A 15,652-nucleotide genomic window follows, 5' to 3' on the forward strand; every position below is an offset into this window, starting at 1 on the left:
ATATCATATTAATAAATTAAATATTTAATTACTATTAATAAGTTTAATAATTTAATTTGTTTTAAGTTATATAAATGATTTTTTTAAATCCAATCAATAAATTTTATTGTATAATTATTATAAATTAATAAATAAATTAAGAATACATAAAAATAACTTTATTACAAAAAAAACTATAAAACATAGTACTATAAAGATTAGAAATTTAATTATGAGATATGAAATAATTTTATATTATTATATGATAAAAATATGAAAATATTAATTAATTATTAATTTATTTTATAAATTTGAAAAGTTTTATTTAAACTTATAATAATAAGTTATAAAATTTAAAGAGTTTTAATATATAATTGATATTTACATGTTACAAAACAAAATGTATTTTTTAAATTTAATTTAAATTTAAACCAATTAAAATTTAATTTATATAATTTAAAACAATCTATGGCTAGAAATTTGAAGAATTATATTATAAATAATATTTATAATTTAATAAATACGTTTTTTTAATGGTTAGTCACTAAAATTAACTAAATTATATATTAAGAATTATAAGAATTTAATTAATTTAAAATGTTAAATTAATTAATTTAATACAAATTGAAAATTCAGAAAAATTTATAAATAAAAAATAAATATTTCAAAAATTATAAAACTATTCAATCGCACCCGCGCAAAGCGCGGGCATCGACCTAGTTTTATATATTCGGAAGATGAATAGTTCTACGAAATTATCTGCAATTTGTCTAAGTTATTCTTCTTCTATGTCTATACTATTTAATTAAAAGTCAACCAAACTAATTTAATTTGCTCTTAGCTATGTATTTCTCAATACAATTGTCCTAGTAGTATTCCTGCTTTCTCTTGCAAATCCTTCTCTAAGTTGTTAAAATGGCATCTACTTCATCTGCTAAAACAAGCTATGATGTTTTTCTTAGTTTTAGAGGTGCTGATACTCGCGATAATTTCACCAGCCATCTTCATCAGAAACTGCTTGATAAAAATATCCTAACTTTCATTGACAATAGGCTTGATAGGGGTGAAAAGATTGAATCATCTCTCATGAAAGTCATCGAAGGGTCTCTAATTTCAGTTGTCGTTTTCTCAAAGGGGTATGCATCGTCTCCATGGTGTTTGGATGAACTGGTCAAGATTCTTGAATGTAGAGAGGAACTGGGTCGTATCGTTTTGCCAATTTTCTACCATGTTGATCCATCTGATGTTGAACTGGGGAAAGGGGTTCCCGGAGATGGATTCAGGAAGCTTGAAGCAAAGAACAAGAAGAGTATGGATAAGTGGAGAAATGCTTTGAAGGAGGTGACAACTTTATCTGGTTGGGATTCAAAGAATTACAGGTAAAGAGCAAGTTTGCATTGTCAATAATGGAAAAGAAATTATGATAATTTTCAAAATAACATCATTTCAATCTTTGATTTACAAAACTTTTCTATTGTTCTTAATAATTGCAATATTGTACTAACTTGTAAGTAGTCGAGTTTCTTTATTTCAAGTAATTAAATTTCTTTATATTTCTTTTGGACTAATTACCTTGTTCTTTTATACATATGTATTTCAGGCCTGATTCTGAATTAATAGAGGCAGTTGTCAGGGATATCATGAAGAAAATCTATTCTACCTCCTATAGCATTTCTGCTGAGTTGGTGGGGATTGACACACAAATTGAGCAAATTTTGTCACTATTCCCTAGTGGGTCAGATGATAAACCTTATTTCGTCGGGCTTTGGGGAATGGGTGGAATAGGGAAAACCACAATTGCAGAAGCTCTTTTTAGTCGTATATCTAACCAATTTGATGGTAGCTGCTTCCTAAGCAATGTCAGGGAGGATTCATTGAAATTTGGTCTGATTCGGCTAAAACATACTCTTTTAACTGAATTGTTAGGCGATGAGAATTTGAAAATAACAATGTTCCATGTACTTCCTACTTCTGTCTTAGAGAGGCTGAAAAGAAATAAAGTCATGATCGTTCTGGATGATGTCAATGAGTCTGCACAATTAAGTAGTTTAATTGGGGATCTTAATAGTTGGCTTAGTCCAGGTAGTAGAGTTATTGTAACAAGCAGAGACAAACAAGTGCTTCAGTTTTGTCATAAAACTTACAAGGTTAGGCAACTCCAGTATAGCTATGCTCTCCGATTATTCAATATCTATGCCTTTAAGCAGAACAATCAATCAAAGGATTATCTTGAATTGGCAAAAAAAGCGGTCAAGTATGCTCAAGGTGTTCCATTAGCACTTAAATTGTTTGGTTCCCATCTATGTGAAAGGTCCCCAGAACAATGGGAAATTGTATTGGATAAATTAAAACATTCTTCTCATTTTGAAATTCAGGAAATTTTAGAAATTAGCTACAATGAATTGGAACAAGAGACAAAAGATATATTTCTTGATATTGCATGCTTCTTTAAAGGAGAGAGTATAACTCATGTCAAATATATACTAGAGAAAGGTAGTGGGTTCAGAAATTTTGATTGGGGAGTTATGCGCCTAACAGATAAATGTCTATTGACTGTTGGACAGGATGATGTATTAGATATGCATGATCTTATACAAGAAATGGGTAGAGAAATTGCTCAACGAGAAGGCAGCAGATTGAGAAATTCAATGGCCATCTGTCAAATGTTAACAAATAATCTGGTATGACATGAAATTCTCTTTATATTAAATATTTAAGGAGCTTTACTTGGCATGCTTGCTTTTGAATTTTTTAAAATCTCTTTACTTAGCATGCTTGCTAATACTATCAGGGGAACGAAGCAATTCGAGGCATATATTTGGACTTATCTGAAATCAGAAAGGTTTACTTGCACCCTAAAGCTTTCTCAAGAATGACCAACTTAAAATTTCTGAAAGTTTGCCGGCACTATCAGGGTACACGAAAATTTCTTGAATCAGGATTGCTTGAATTTAATCAATCAAAATATCTTCATTGTCTTCCCAACACGCTAAGTTTGCTACATTGGGAAAACTATCCTTACAAGTCTTTGCCATCAAAATTTTCTATGGAAAACCTTGTTGAGCTTAAGATAACGTGGTGCGGTATCACCCAACTTTGGGATGGAGATAAGGTGAGACTCAAGTACATTTGACTTTTAATTTTTATGTTAATATTTTGTAAAAAGAAACGAATGCTGAATATAAATAAAAACATGTCAATCCATTTTTTGTACTGCACATTATGTATGAAAATCATTTTTAAATTTGTATCACTTTTATGCTTATAAACTTGAAACCTCATTTCAGCATAAAAAAATATTTATATTTTTCTTATTAGACTGAAATTGACTTCAGCATACGAAGAGTTGGGAAAAAAATTATTGTATTTAGACATTTATTTTAGTAAAATAAAGTTCAGTTTATTCCTTAAACTTAATTTGAGATACATTTGAACTTAATAAAAATTAGGGTTTATTACATATAAAATCATGATTTTTGCACCAAGTTTCAAAAATAACATGACCTTTAAAACGTGTCAATCACTGACACCACCTTTCATTTCTTTTCAAAAAAAACATCTGCGATTTTTAATGACATTTTTGCTCACGTGACATGACACGTGGCAGACCCGTTGGGTGTCCAAGTCAGCAAAATTTCACCGAAAAAAGTGCCCATGATGAAATTAAAAAGAAATGAAAAGTCATGTTATTTTTGAAACTTGGTGCAAAAGTCATGATTTTATATGTAATTAGCCCTAAAAGTTACTCTCTCCGTTCCAAAATAATTGCTATTTGGACAAACACAAAAATAAAATTCAATATAATTAAGTTGGTTAAAATTAGTTTTTTAATTTATCTTTTCAATTTTATCATTTCATAATTTTTGATATGTGAAAAGTACATTAATTACTAATTTCTTTATTGGTGCATTTTGTATTGGAAAATGAAGCTATTAATTCATTTGCGAATAACTTTATATGTTTATTATGAATACATAAGACTTCGTCTTTAAATTGTATACCGAATATAGGAGGCGCCCTATAATTTGGGACGTCAAAGATAGTAAGGTGGCTTATTAATTCGGGACGGAGGGAGTATTTTTTAGGCCTAATCACTCAAAAAACCCTCACCTTTAATTTTTTTTTCAATTCCACCCCGACGTTGAAAATTTGTCAATTTTACCCACTTTTGAATTTTCCGTTTTCAATTGTACCCCAATTTTTTAATTTTTGTTAATTTTTTAACTTAAATGATGAAATCATTCAATTAACTAAGTTTAAACATGAAATTAAATTCTTTTTTATTCAAAAAAGTACAAATAAGTCCTTTATTTTTAAAAACTAACTAAAACCCATAATCATATTAACACTAACTTAAATTCTTAATTAATTTTACTAAATTTAAATAAATTTTAAAAACATACAATTAATATATGCTAGACATGGAGAATGTTTTAAACAAATTTCCAAACGAAAAAGACGTTAATTTAATTTTTCAGGGTACAATTGAAACACAAAAATTCAAAATAGGGTAAAATTGACAAATTTTCAACGTCAGGGTATAATTGAAAAGGGGCTAAAAGATCGGGGGTTTTTAAAACATTTGACCTATTTTTTATCAGATTGGACAGTGTTTTTTCAGTTTTAGTAATGTGTTTTCATATTTACAGTGTCCTCAAAATTTGAAAAGGTTAGATCTATCTGGATGTGTACGGCTACTGAAACTCCCAAATCTCTCTTCGGCTGAAAACCTGGAGAAGATAAACATATATATCTGTGAAAGTTTGACTGAGATCGACTCTTCTATAAAGTTCCTTTACAATCTTATTCATCTCTGTCTATTTGAGTGCACGAAGCTGAAGAGTCTTCCGGAAATTCCTAAAGGCATAGAATGGTTAGATCTAAACAATTCTGGGGTGGAAGAGTTGTCCTCATCTAATCCATTTATGGATGTCAGTGTAGGCCTCAATCTCAGCGGCTGTCGGAATCTTCACAAGTTGCCAGAGATCGCAGGAAATATTCTAATGTTAGATATAAGTCAGACTAAAATAGATGAATTGCCCTCATCAATCATATCTCCATCATCATCACTTATTGTGTTGAGAATGGTGCAATGTGAAAATATCATATTTCTCCCAGACAGCATTTGTGAGTTGGAGTACCTTGAGGAGCTTGATCTCACTGGCTGCAAAAATATATGTAAATTGCCTCCTTTGAAAGGTTTGAGCTTCTTAAGAAAGCTATGTCTAGATGGAACTGCACTTGTAGAAATCCCCAATGACATTGTCTCTTTATCATCACTTAGAGAATTGACTTTAAACAGCTGCCATAGACTCCAAGGTTTGCCTAAGCTTCCAGAGCAATTAATCCAGCTCCAAGTTCAAAACTGTACATCTTTGGAATCTGCGGAATTATCTTGGTACATTCCATCCACAGAACTGTCTGAATATGTTGAATACTTGGAAATGGGTTATGATAAGTTGGTTAATTTCAAATTCTATTACGGTAATTGCTATAATTTGGATGAGGATTCATGTTCAAGCATTTTAGCAGAAGCACAGTTCATTTTAGAAGAAGTAGCCATTACTTTTAACAATACAGTAAGTATCTCTCAATCTTTCTCTCATTTAATTAAGACCTTGCTTATTATCACTAGTTAAATGATTTTAACTTGCTTATCTTTCTCACAGATGGAGAAGATTTTTGATTCTTATCAATTTTGTATAATTGGGAGTGACATTCCAGAGTGGTATGGATATAAAAGCCAAGGATCTTCAATAGCGATTGAATTCCCGCCTGATTCCTTTAACATTTCCTTCCTTGGGTTTGCTTTTTCTGCAGTCCTTGATCAATTTAATCTTGGATTTCATGATGGCCCCCTCTCCTTCGAAGTTCAGTGCTGTTTCAAAAATGTGATTGATGTAAAACAGGATTTGTTTAGCAATTGTATGCGTTCTACCGCAGATCGTGTTTATTTTGGACCAGATCACGTGTTCATCTGGTTTAATGCTAGTGTTGATTCTGATCTAAGCAATTGGCTCATAAAAACTGGCAATAATGTCATGAACGAGGCGTCATTTGAGTTTAGTGCATTTAATGAATGGGGAAATAACAAGAAAAAGTTGAAGGTGAAAAAGTGCGGGGTGCACCTGATTTATGAGACAGATGAGCCTACAGAAGATGAACCACCCACAGAAATAATGAAATTGGTGGATTCTGCTTCACCTCTTACAACCCCTTCAAGTAAGTGAACTGTTCCTATGATAAATAAAATTGCTATGAATGAGTTGGTATAGCAATTTTATCACCAACTGAAACTAGTGATTTCTGATTTTGTCATGTGATATGAAAGCATAGCAATTTCCACTAGCTCTGTATAAGTAAGGATAACTTAGCTAATAGCTAGTTGTTGCTTCAGATTTTCTTGAAGAAGCAACAGAACTGGACACCAGCCACAAGAGAAGTGAAGAAAACGAAGAAGAGAAACCACATGCTAAAGGAATTAACGGTTTCTTTTCTAAGCTTCTTAGTTGCTTCGAGTTCTTCGTTTAAATTTAGTTGTTCCGTTCCCCAAATTACCAGTTGTCTTAGTTACTTCAGGATAGCTATAGTTTGCCCTTAAAACAGCATGTTTCATCATTTGTATACTAAATTCATCAATTTGTATTGTAAAATTTTGGATGCATTGTGCATTGTAAAATTTCATATTCATTGTGCATTGTGAAGTTTCATTTTCGTCATGCATTGTAAAGTTTCATATTCATTGTGCATTGTAAATGTTGATATAAATGCTAACCTATCTATGAAGCACCGACACTCCGCCGGAGTGCCATATCTAGGGGGTCGACATAGGGACACAGCGGGGATACGTACCCGACACGCCGCGTTGCGTGCCCCTGGTCAAAGGAGGGATACTTCGGGGACACTTCTAGTGACATTTTAGTTAATTTTAGATCTTTTTTTGTATGGATTCTCTTTTATAAAAAAAAATTAGGGCTAAGCACACAAATCACTCATATAGTCCATTCATTTTCATAAATACATCACCTATAAAAAATATGCATAAATCTCTCAATCAAAAAAAAATTGTTTTCACAAATACCTCAAAACTTAAAACAAGCTAATTTAATATTGAAATAAGACAAGTATACCCTCTTCTTCCCAACACGCAGTGAAATTTTCAAATCATCTTCCTTTTTCTTTTAGGTCAATCAAACAGCCGGTGGCATCGCATCGCACCTCCCGTTAGTAGCTTTCTTCGAAATCACAAGCATCAGAAGATTATAACGTCGACTAAGCTAAGGTCGTAGAAATCTAAACCTTCGGCATCGTTGAGAGTAAACTCAGCCAAAGTCGCCGGCAAAATAGCGCCGCTTCCGCCGCACTCTAGCTTACCGGAGCCATAATCGACAATAAGACGAGAATTTACCGTAGGAATGTCGAGAACAGAGAGTTCTTCGCTCCTGATGGTGGAATGGAAGCGGATCTTGATTTTCCAGGTTAGAGAGTGAAGCCAGTGGTAAAAGGCTGTGAGGAGGTAGTGCCAGAGAGGAGGTCAGGCCAGACAATGAAACGACATTTGCTGAATTTGAAGGAAATTGAATTAACAGCTGCAAGTTAGTGAGAAATTAGTGATTAAAAAAGAATTAGTGATTAATGATTAAAGATTGGATTAATAAAGTTTATCTGAGAGATGTGAATTGATGGAGAGGGAAATGAAGAGGATGAAGGAGAGGAGGAGACTATTCATTGTTTGAATGAGTAAATGCAGGATTGCATTTTTCGATAAAAAAATATGAAGGATTTATGAAATAATGTAAGAGGTTGGGGAAAAAGTACTTACTAAGAATGTGCTTCTTATTCCCTTGCACAATATAATTTCCCCCTACATTGACAAGATACAATTTTAATTGTCTTCCAATTTTTATAACTTGATACAGTTCTCCAATTTTCTAAATGGCATCTTGATTGGAGGCTTCGATGCTTGCTTCCAGTTAATTGATCCGGGAGAAATCTTGTTAAGCACTTCCAAAAATATCCATCTGAATGCATAATCATTTGATGGGCAATTTATAATTTCAATACATCCATTTAGATGATAAAACTTAAACCCACTTCTCTACTAAATGATGCATTATCATAAAAATAAACAGTGCAACAATTAACTAAAAGAAAAGTAATTACGAGAAATTCTTAAGCAAACTCTTATCGGAAATTTAATTAACTAAATTATATTATCGATATTCAGTTGACATACAGTTGATTTTTGGTTGACATACGGTTGATCTTTAATTTACATTTGGTTGATCTGCAGTTGCCATTTGGTAGTCCTTAAAATTTGGTAAAATTATAAAGTAAGAGTTTCAACATAAAGCGAACTCGTCGAAATTGACGCTTTTCAAAATTAAGGAGGGGAAAAAATGGCAATATTGGTTTTGAATATGTCGCGGAAGACAAATGAAAAATAATTTTTTTTGACATTTGGTTGACATTTACTTGATAGTTGATTTTTGGTTGATTTCTATTTGACATTTAGCTTATCTTTTAAATTTAGCGAAATTACGAAAAATTATTAAGTAAATTCTTATCGAAAATTTTATTTAACTAAATTATATTATTGATATTCAATTGATATTTGGTTGATATTTTAGTTGATTTCGAGTTGACATTTAGTTATCTTTTAAATTTAGCGAAATTACAAAAGAAAAGTAATTATGAGAAATTTTTAAGCAAACCCTTATTGAAAATTTTAGTTAACAAAATTATATTATTGATATTTAGTTGACATTAAGTTGATTTATTGTTGACATTCGGTTGATCTTTAGTTCACATTTGTTTGATCTTTAAAATTTAGTAAAATTATAAGCTTTTTTTTTTGACAATCAAACTGGAAATTCATTACTGCAAATCAGCCAAAAGTACATTATGTAAAAAGGAAGGTGGATCACCCGACCAAACTCTTCGTCCTGTCATAGAATTTGTGGCTCTAGCAAGAGAATGAGCCACACAATTCGCAGAACGGTAAACAAACCTGATCTTAACATTGATCAACTTATTAAGCAAACTAAGACAATCAAATAATAAACACAGCAGTGTAGAGGTAGGATTAAACTCTGAATGCAGAATCTTGATTATTTGGAGACAATCCACTTCAACGACCACCATCTGCTTGTTCATATCATCAATCCAGGACAAAGCTTCTTTAAGCGCCCATGCTTCCGCAACAACAGGAGCAAGCTGCTCCACTCTAATATTAGTTACCCCTTCTATCCAACCACCTCTATGATCCCTTTCCACCAAAGCACAACCAGTTCCACCCCTAGTACTAAAGCAAGCAGCATCCACATTTATCTTAGTCCACCCCTCAAGAGGTTTCTCCCAGACAGCAGAACCTCCCTCGAACTCATTATTCAACACAGCTCTCATGGAAGCCTTTTGAAGACATTGCCATTGATGAAGCGTCTTACTTGCCCTATTAACAACATGTCTAGGAGATTCTCTAATTTTGTTCCACATCAAATTGTTGCGCGCAATCCACACACTCCAAAGCATCATCACCCATAGCTGCTTAGTTTCAGCGTTCCTATTGCCATTTAACCAGAGAAAGAAATCAAGCAACGAGTTCCAAACTTGATTATTATTGGAGATACCTATTAGAAGCATACAACTTGATACAAAGGCACAGTTAAGGAACAAATGAGGCACAGATTCTGTATAGTTCTCACACAAGAGACAATTACCAGAAACATCACACTTTTTGGCCCTTAATGCATCTAAAGTAGGCAACCAATTACGCATCCCTCTCCATAAAAAAACCTTACATTTTTCTGGAACTTTACATTTCCATAACCAAGTCCAGAATTTCTCATCCCCAATGCCTCTACTGCTACTATCACCATACGCTAACCTATACGCACTTTTAACCGAGTATTCTCCTTTAATTTCAGGCTGCCAAACAAGTGTATCATCCAAATTACTACTGCTCAAGATAATCTTTTTAATCGAATCCTTATCATTATCACAGAATAACTCAGATATCTTATCATCATTCCAAACCCTTCGACCATTCTCAACCACTATCAAAGACTCCACCTTAGCATTTATCACGTCATCAGGCAACACAGATTCAACCAAACCAAACCTCTCGTCTGGGAGCCATTGGTCTGTACCAATCCTCACCGAGTCACCCCTACCAATACGCCATCTAGTCCCTTTCCTAACAATGTCCTGAGCTGCCAACAGACTTCTCCACACATAACTAGGATTAGAGCCTAGTTTAGCATTTAAAAAATTTGAATCACAAAAATATTTAGCTGAAAACACTTTGTAAACCAAAGAATTAGGGTAATTAAGAAACCTCCACCCCTGTTTACCTAACATAGCCAAGTTGAACTCTCTAAACTTTCTAAAGCCCATTCCTCCATACTTCTTAGGCAAACACAATTTATCCCAATCACTCCAATTAATACCTCTGGCCTCTCCATTTTTCTTAGTGCCCCACCAAAACGCATTCAAGCACCTCTCAATATCAATACAAATGCTAGAAGGAATAAGGAAGACATTAAAATAATAGTTAGGAATTGCTTGTAGAACAGTTTTAATGAGCAATTCCTTACCTGCAGCAGAGAGGAATTTATGCTTCCAACTCTGAATACGAGCCCAAATCCTGCCTTTCAACATCCCAAAGATTGCATTTTTGTTCCTCCCAACCATGAACGGCAGTCCCAGGTAAGACCCATCAGTGCGCATTTCTCCAACTCCCAGCAAACTCATGACTCCCTCCATGCAGTCTTGATTAGTGTTGCTACTAAAAAAGATAGAAGATTTCAGATAGTTCACCATCTGACCCGAACAATCTTCATATATTTTCAGGACCTCCTTTATTTGACTTGCTTCCATAGTATTTGCCTTGAAAAAAAGTAAGCAGTCATCTGCAAAAAATAGGTGAGAGATGGAAGGAGCTCTTTTACATACTTTAAGACCATGAATCAACCCCAATTCTTCTTTTCTTTGAAGCATCAAACTCATCCCCTCCGCGCACAAAATAAAGAGGTATGGAGACAAAGGATCACCCTGCCTCAACCCTCGACCTGGAATAATAGGGCCAACTTCCATACCATTATGAATAACAAAATATCTAACCGATGTAATACAATTCCAAACGAGCTCAGTAAACTTTTGACCGAACCCAAACGCCAACAACATATTCTTTAAAAAACGCCATACCACCACCCTTAACTATATTATTATTTTTTGAAGCTTACTATATTACCTGGTTAGTTAGAAGTCAACAGATGTTCAAAATAATAGTGATTAGAAGTCAATAGAAAAAACTAGTTTATTTGGCAGCTGATGGAACTTAAAGCAGATTAGATTTGTTCTGATCATATGCATTTCTCATTACGAAGTACGAAATGGCATCTACTTCATCTTCTAAAACAAGCTATGATGTTTTCCTTAGTTTTAGAGGTGCTGATACTCGTGAGAATTTCACTAGCCATCTTCATCAAAAACTGCTTGATAAAAACATCCAAACTTTCATTGACAATAGGCTTGATAGAGGTGAAAACATTGAATCGTCCCTCATCAAAGTCATCAAAGCGTCTCAAATTTCCGTCATTGTCTTCTCAATAGGGTATGCATCTTCTCCATGGTGCTTGGATGAACTTGTTAAGATTCTTGAATGCAGAGAAACAATGGGGCAGACTGTTTTGCCAATTTCCATCATCATCACTAATAAGCTAAGTGCTTCAACATAAAGCGAACTCGTTAAAAAGTCAAAATCGATGCTTATCAACATTAAGGAGGAGAAAAATGGTAATAGCGGTTTTGAAATGATGTCGTGGAAGACGAATAAAAAGTTAAGTTTTATAATATTTGGTTGATATTGAGTTGATTTTTGGTTGATTTCAGTTGATTTTTCGTTGATTTTCGGTTAATATTTAGTTTATCTTTAAATTTAGTAAAATTACAACAAGAGCAATGACTACAATCAATTGAGGAGGGAAAATACAATTTTTCATTGGACAAGAGTAATAACAAGAGCAATGACTACACACATGCTACACATTCCAATAGTTGCTTGCCTAGCTTGCGGACGAGATCAACTGGAAATGGCGATAATTATTTTTGCGAAGAAAACCATAAAAGCTTGGTCCAAGCATCTCAAAAACCTTTTAAACCATCTAAATCCACCACCATCTCCAGATTATTTGTGAAAATTGAGAATGATATTATATACTATATTAAAAATGAATTTTTACTTACAATACAGATATGGTTACGATAATCTAACCAGTTTCATTGAGGAATTAACACAAAATACAAGAACAAATAATACAACACCAAACAGTCAACAAAATCCCATTTATATTAACAAATTACCTCAATTTCAGGTATCACAGTTTGTTCTGCAATCCTAATTCACCATGACTAAACCCATTTTCCTTTCCCTTTTTTCCACCTCCTCCGCCGCCGCCATATCATTACTAATCTTTTTTCTTACCCTCTACCGCTACAAACAAATCACAGATCTAATCCAACCACCGGCGTCGGAACTCTCCGACCTTCTTCCAAAACAATATCCTCTCCGGTTGTGACGCCTCCATTCTCGTCTCTTCCATTCACTTCAACTCCGCCGAGCGCGACACCGACATCAATCCTTCCCTTCCTAGATACGTCCTCGTTCTCATCACCCGAGCCAAGACAGTTCTCGAACTCCTTTACCTCGACAAATTCTCCTGCTCGAACATTCTCGCCGTCGCTGGCGATCTCGTTACCATGTTGGTGGGTTCACATGTAATGCACAAAAGAGGAGAAGTATTAACAGGTGTCTGTCGTGACAATAAAAGGGTAAAATAGGACTAAAAAGGTTTTGATGTATAAACGGAAACTTTTTAAAAAAAATGAGAGATTACTGCATAAAACTAATTTATGAGTCACTAATGTATGACTTTATAAAATATGAGGCATAGAGTGTAATTTCCTCAAAAAATTAAATAAATGGACCCAAACCCAAATACAATTAGATAATAACCTAAATTAAACCCTATTTTTAATTTTAAAAAAATACAGCAGCCCCCTATTGCAAAAAAGAAATAGTAGGGTGTTTTGAAACTATATTGGAGTGAAGATAATTCTGATTGGTCCAAGTTTTCTAGCTCCTGATTGGCTGAGGATGTCATGCAAAGTGTGTGAAGAATGACAGCTCATTATGAGCTCATCATTCTTAAGCTTGTAATTTCTTTTTCTATAAATAGAGGTAGATAGTAACCTTTGGCAGTTAATGAAATTACAACTTCTTCTCTAAATTTTCTTTTCTGTTGAAGCAGTTAGTAATTTAGTTTTTTTTTTCACAAGTAGATATGCAAATCAGATAAGCCGTGTTAGCGTATAGTCGGTTTCATATCAGGTCATCGGGTTTAATTTTCGAATTTTCGAATTTTTTTACAAATATAACTGTTTCGGATAATGAAATTTGACGTATTTAAAAAAACAATAGAACTTAAGAAAGAAAAAAAATATATTTACTGTGAATAGGTATATATCATTTTTTTCTATCAATGTTGTTTATACAACACAGGTATACTTTATAACAAAATGAAAAAATTAACTTTATGTTTAAAAGAATTGAATCTGATTTTTATTGAATGATCTATTCAAACAAACAATAAAAATTGGTACATCAATAAAATTGTTACATACAAAGCTTATGGGTCTCAAAGAATCAAAGAATATAATAAAACAATTGAATGATAGTGTAATTTAATTACTCTTAGGACATATTGCATTCTGCAGGCATTCCTTGAGGAAATCTTTTGGTGTCTGTGCAGTAATTGTAGATCATATAGTTCTTTTTCACCCATTGAAGCCTCTCTTGACTCGTTGAATCGAGTTCTTCCGCAAGCCATGCATTGTTATTGGAAGTAGAAGGTGATGAATTCGAACCGCAAGAAGAAGCGCCATTTGAGACGACACAAGCATTTGCATTGAAGTTTCTGTAGGAAGCAGTGAACGGAGCATTGTTCCAATCAGTCTTCACAAGTCCGCCTCTCGTAGCCCAATCATCAGCGTTCCATAGGCTCGAGTATATTCGCATCGCTTGATTCTTCGGAAATGGCACGCCATTGCTCTCCATGTTCTTGAACTCTCTGATAGGAGTCCCATCGACAGAGAATCTGTAACAGAATAAGTTGAAGCTAACGTTAAACGCTGAAATATATACATATTGGATAATTGGGTTTTTGATTAAGTTAAGAGTCGATTACCATCTTTGACAAAAAAAAAAAACTTACATGATGCGTTGAGGATTCCAAAGGATGGAATAAGTGTGAAAATCAGCAGTCGGGTCGAACCAAAGGTAGAATTGCTGCTCTCTGTTGCCTTTGCCTTGGCTAAACACATTAGTGTGAAGAATGTAAGGATCACCGCTCAAATTTCCCAAGAACTCAAAGTCTATCTCATCCCATGTCGATCCTTTTGATGATAACTGCAGTTTCAAACATTTCTATTAGCAAGCTGAACAAAAAGTTCAAAAGTTAAGCAAGAACATGGATTTGCAGTAAGCTGAACTTACGTAATAGGCAGTGACGGTTCCAGCAGAGTTGCCGGGGACAAGCTTGAGTTGCATATCGATCTTCCCGAAAAGAAACTCATTCCGGGATTGAAAACCCGAACCAGAAGCTTTGTCAAGGTTGAGAGTAAGAAGTTCTCCATTATTGAGTATCTTAGCTCGACCGTCTCCCCATGTAATATCAAAATCATTGTAGAAATTGCTGGCAGAAGCAGCAACCATCAGAGAGACCATAAGAAGAGGAACCATAAGTATTCCAGTTGAAGAAGCCATTTATGTTATGAATTTTGTGTTTGAGCGATGAGAAATGGATGTTTATGTGCTGTGTATCTGAAGAAACTAGGAGTAGCCGTGGGTTTATATAGGACTACATGAGTAAAGAGTAAAGGGAAAGTGCATGGAAGATACAGCGAGCAGGCTGTGCACAGGTGTTTCAATTTTGGATCAAATATATTTATGCAGCTGTACAATTGCACCAGGCCACTAACTAAACATCCACCAACCAAATCGATTGTATTTTAGTATTTCTTTTTCGGCTACGCGTTTCTTTCTTTTATTAATTTTATGGAACTATTAAATAACGCCTCTAAATTATTAGGTACCGTCTCTTTTTTTATTTAAATACGTTTTTATTTTTTTCTAATTTTAAAACTCATATTCAAATATAAATACACTATATTAATTTTTTTTATAAAAAACACTTATATTATTTTAAACACAGACAAATTAATTTTTATATCAGTTTTATCAAAAAATACACTATATTATTTTTAAATATAGATATATTATTATTTTTTTTATTAAAAAGATACACTTATGTTATTTTTAAGTACATATTATAGACTATTTTGTTTAATTTTTAAAAAATCGATTTAATTTGAAAATGTTTTTCAATTAATTTAAAAAAAAATCATTTAATTTCAAATGTGTTTCCTTTAATTCCAAAAAAATAATTATTTGATTTAGAAAGAGTTTTTTGTTTAATTTCAAAAAAAAAATTCAACAAATATTTTTTTTTCGAAAAATTAAGGATCTTTTCCGGAAAACGTCTCCTCAAGGGAGAGACTTCCCCGGAAAACGTCTCCCCCTTGGGAAGACGTCTTCCAAAGACGTCGCTTCCTT

General features: G+C 33.5%; 3 protein-coding genes and 1 long non-coding RNA gene across 4 annotated transcripts; 2 read left to right on the top strand and 2 right to left on the bottom strand.

Moving 5' to 3' along the window:
* The first annotated feature begins 894 nt into the window (after nucleotides 1–894).
* Nucleotides 895–6,683, top strand: LOC126667832 (disease resistance-like protein DSC1). The gene is made up of 6 exons (XM_056104690.1): nucleotides 895–1,358; nucleotides 1,580–2,660; nucleotides 2,771–3,091; nucleotides 4,629–5,558; nucleotides 5,649–6,201; nucleotides 6,377–6,683. Exons 1-6 carry the CDS (start codon nucleotides 895–897, stop codon nucleotides 6,508–6,510), a joined length of 3,483 nt encoding a protein of 1,160 aa, XP_055960665.1. The 3' UTR covers nucleotides 6,511–6,683.
* Nucleotides 6,684–6,948: 265 nt separating this feature from the next.
* Nucleotides 6,949–7,986, bottom strand: LOC126667836 (uncharacterized). The gene is made up of 2 exons (XR_007638297.1): nucleotides 7,802–7,986; nucleotides 6,949–7,568 (listed from the first exon to the last, which is right to left on the bottom strand). It is a non-coding gene; the product is annotated as an uncharacterized LOC126667836 (long non-coding RNA).
* A 3,386-nt stretch (nucleotides 7,987–11,372) lies between these two features.
* LOC126668636 (disease resistance protein RLM3-like) lies at nucleotides 11,373–11,717 on the top strand. The gene has a single exon (XM_050361824.2). The coding sequence runs from the start codon at nucleotides 11,373–11,375 to the stop codon at nucleotides 11,715–11,717; it is 345 nt and encodes a 114-aa protein (XP_050217781.1).
* A 1,841-nt stretch (nucleotides 11,718–13,558) lies between these two features.
* Nucleotides 13,559–14,867, bottom strand: LOC126667834 (probable xyloglucan endotransglucosylase/hydrolase protein 23). The gene is made up of 3 exons (XM_050360925.2): nucleotides 14,534–14,867; nucleotides 14,253–14,446; nucleotides 13,559–14,135 (listed from the first exon to the last, which is right to left on the bottom strand). Exons 1-3 carry the CDS (start codon nucleotides 14,801–14,803, stop codon nucleotides 13,733–13,735), a joined length of 867 nt encoding a protein of 288 aa, XP_050216882.1. The 5' UTR covers nucleotides 14,804–14,867; the 3' UTR covers nucleotides 13,559–13,732.
* Between the last annotated feature and the right edge of the window lie 785 nt (nucleotides 14,868–15,652).

The sequence above is a fragment of the Mercurialis annua genome, linkage group LG2 (assembly GCF_937616625.2).
Source record: "Mercurialis annua linkage group LG2, ddMerAnnu1.2, whole genome shotgun sequence".
Classification (NCBI taxonomy): domain Eukaryota; kingdom Viridiplantae; phylum Streptophyta; class Magnoliopsida; order Malpighiales; family Euphorbiaceae; genus Mercurialis; species Mercurialis annua.

Bases quoted from the DNA above. Each gene is read 5' to 3' on its own strand.
- LOC126667834 (XM_050360925.2), bottom strand. From the start codon at position 14,803: ATGGCTTCTTCAACTGGAATACTTATGGTTCCTCTTCTTATGGTCTCT. The intron at 14,447-14,533 runs GTAAGTTCAGCT...TTGAAACTGCAG, and splicing joins GAACCGTCACTGCCTATTAC to TTATCATCAAAAGGATCGAC. The intron at 14,136-14,252 runs GTAAGTTTTTTT...ATTCTGTTACAG, and splicing joins TGGAATCCTCAACGCATCAT to ATTCTCTGTCGATGGGACTC.
- LOC126668636 (XM_050361824.2), top strand. From the start codon at position 11,373: ATGGCATCTACTTCATCTTCTAAAACAAGCTATGATGTTTTCCTTAGT.
- LOC126667832 (XM_056104690.1), top strand. From the start codon at position 895: ATGGCATCTACTTCATCTGCTAAAACAAGCTATGATGTTTTTCTTAGT. The intron at 1,359-1,579 runs GTAAAGAGCAAG...TATGTATTTCAG, and splicing joins TGGGATTCAAAGAATTACAG to GCCTGATTCTGAATTAATAG. The intron at 6,202-6,376 runs GTAAGTGAACTG...TTGTTGCTTCAG, and splicing joins ACCTCTTACAACCCCTTCAA to ATTTTCTTGAAGAAGCAACA.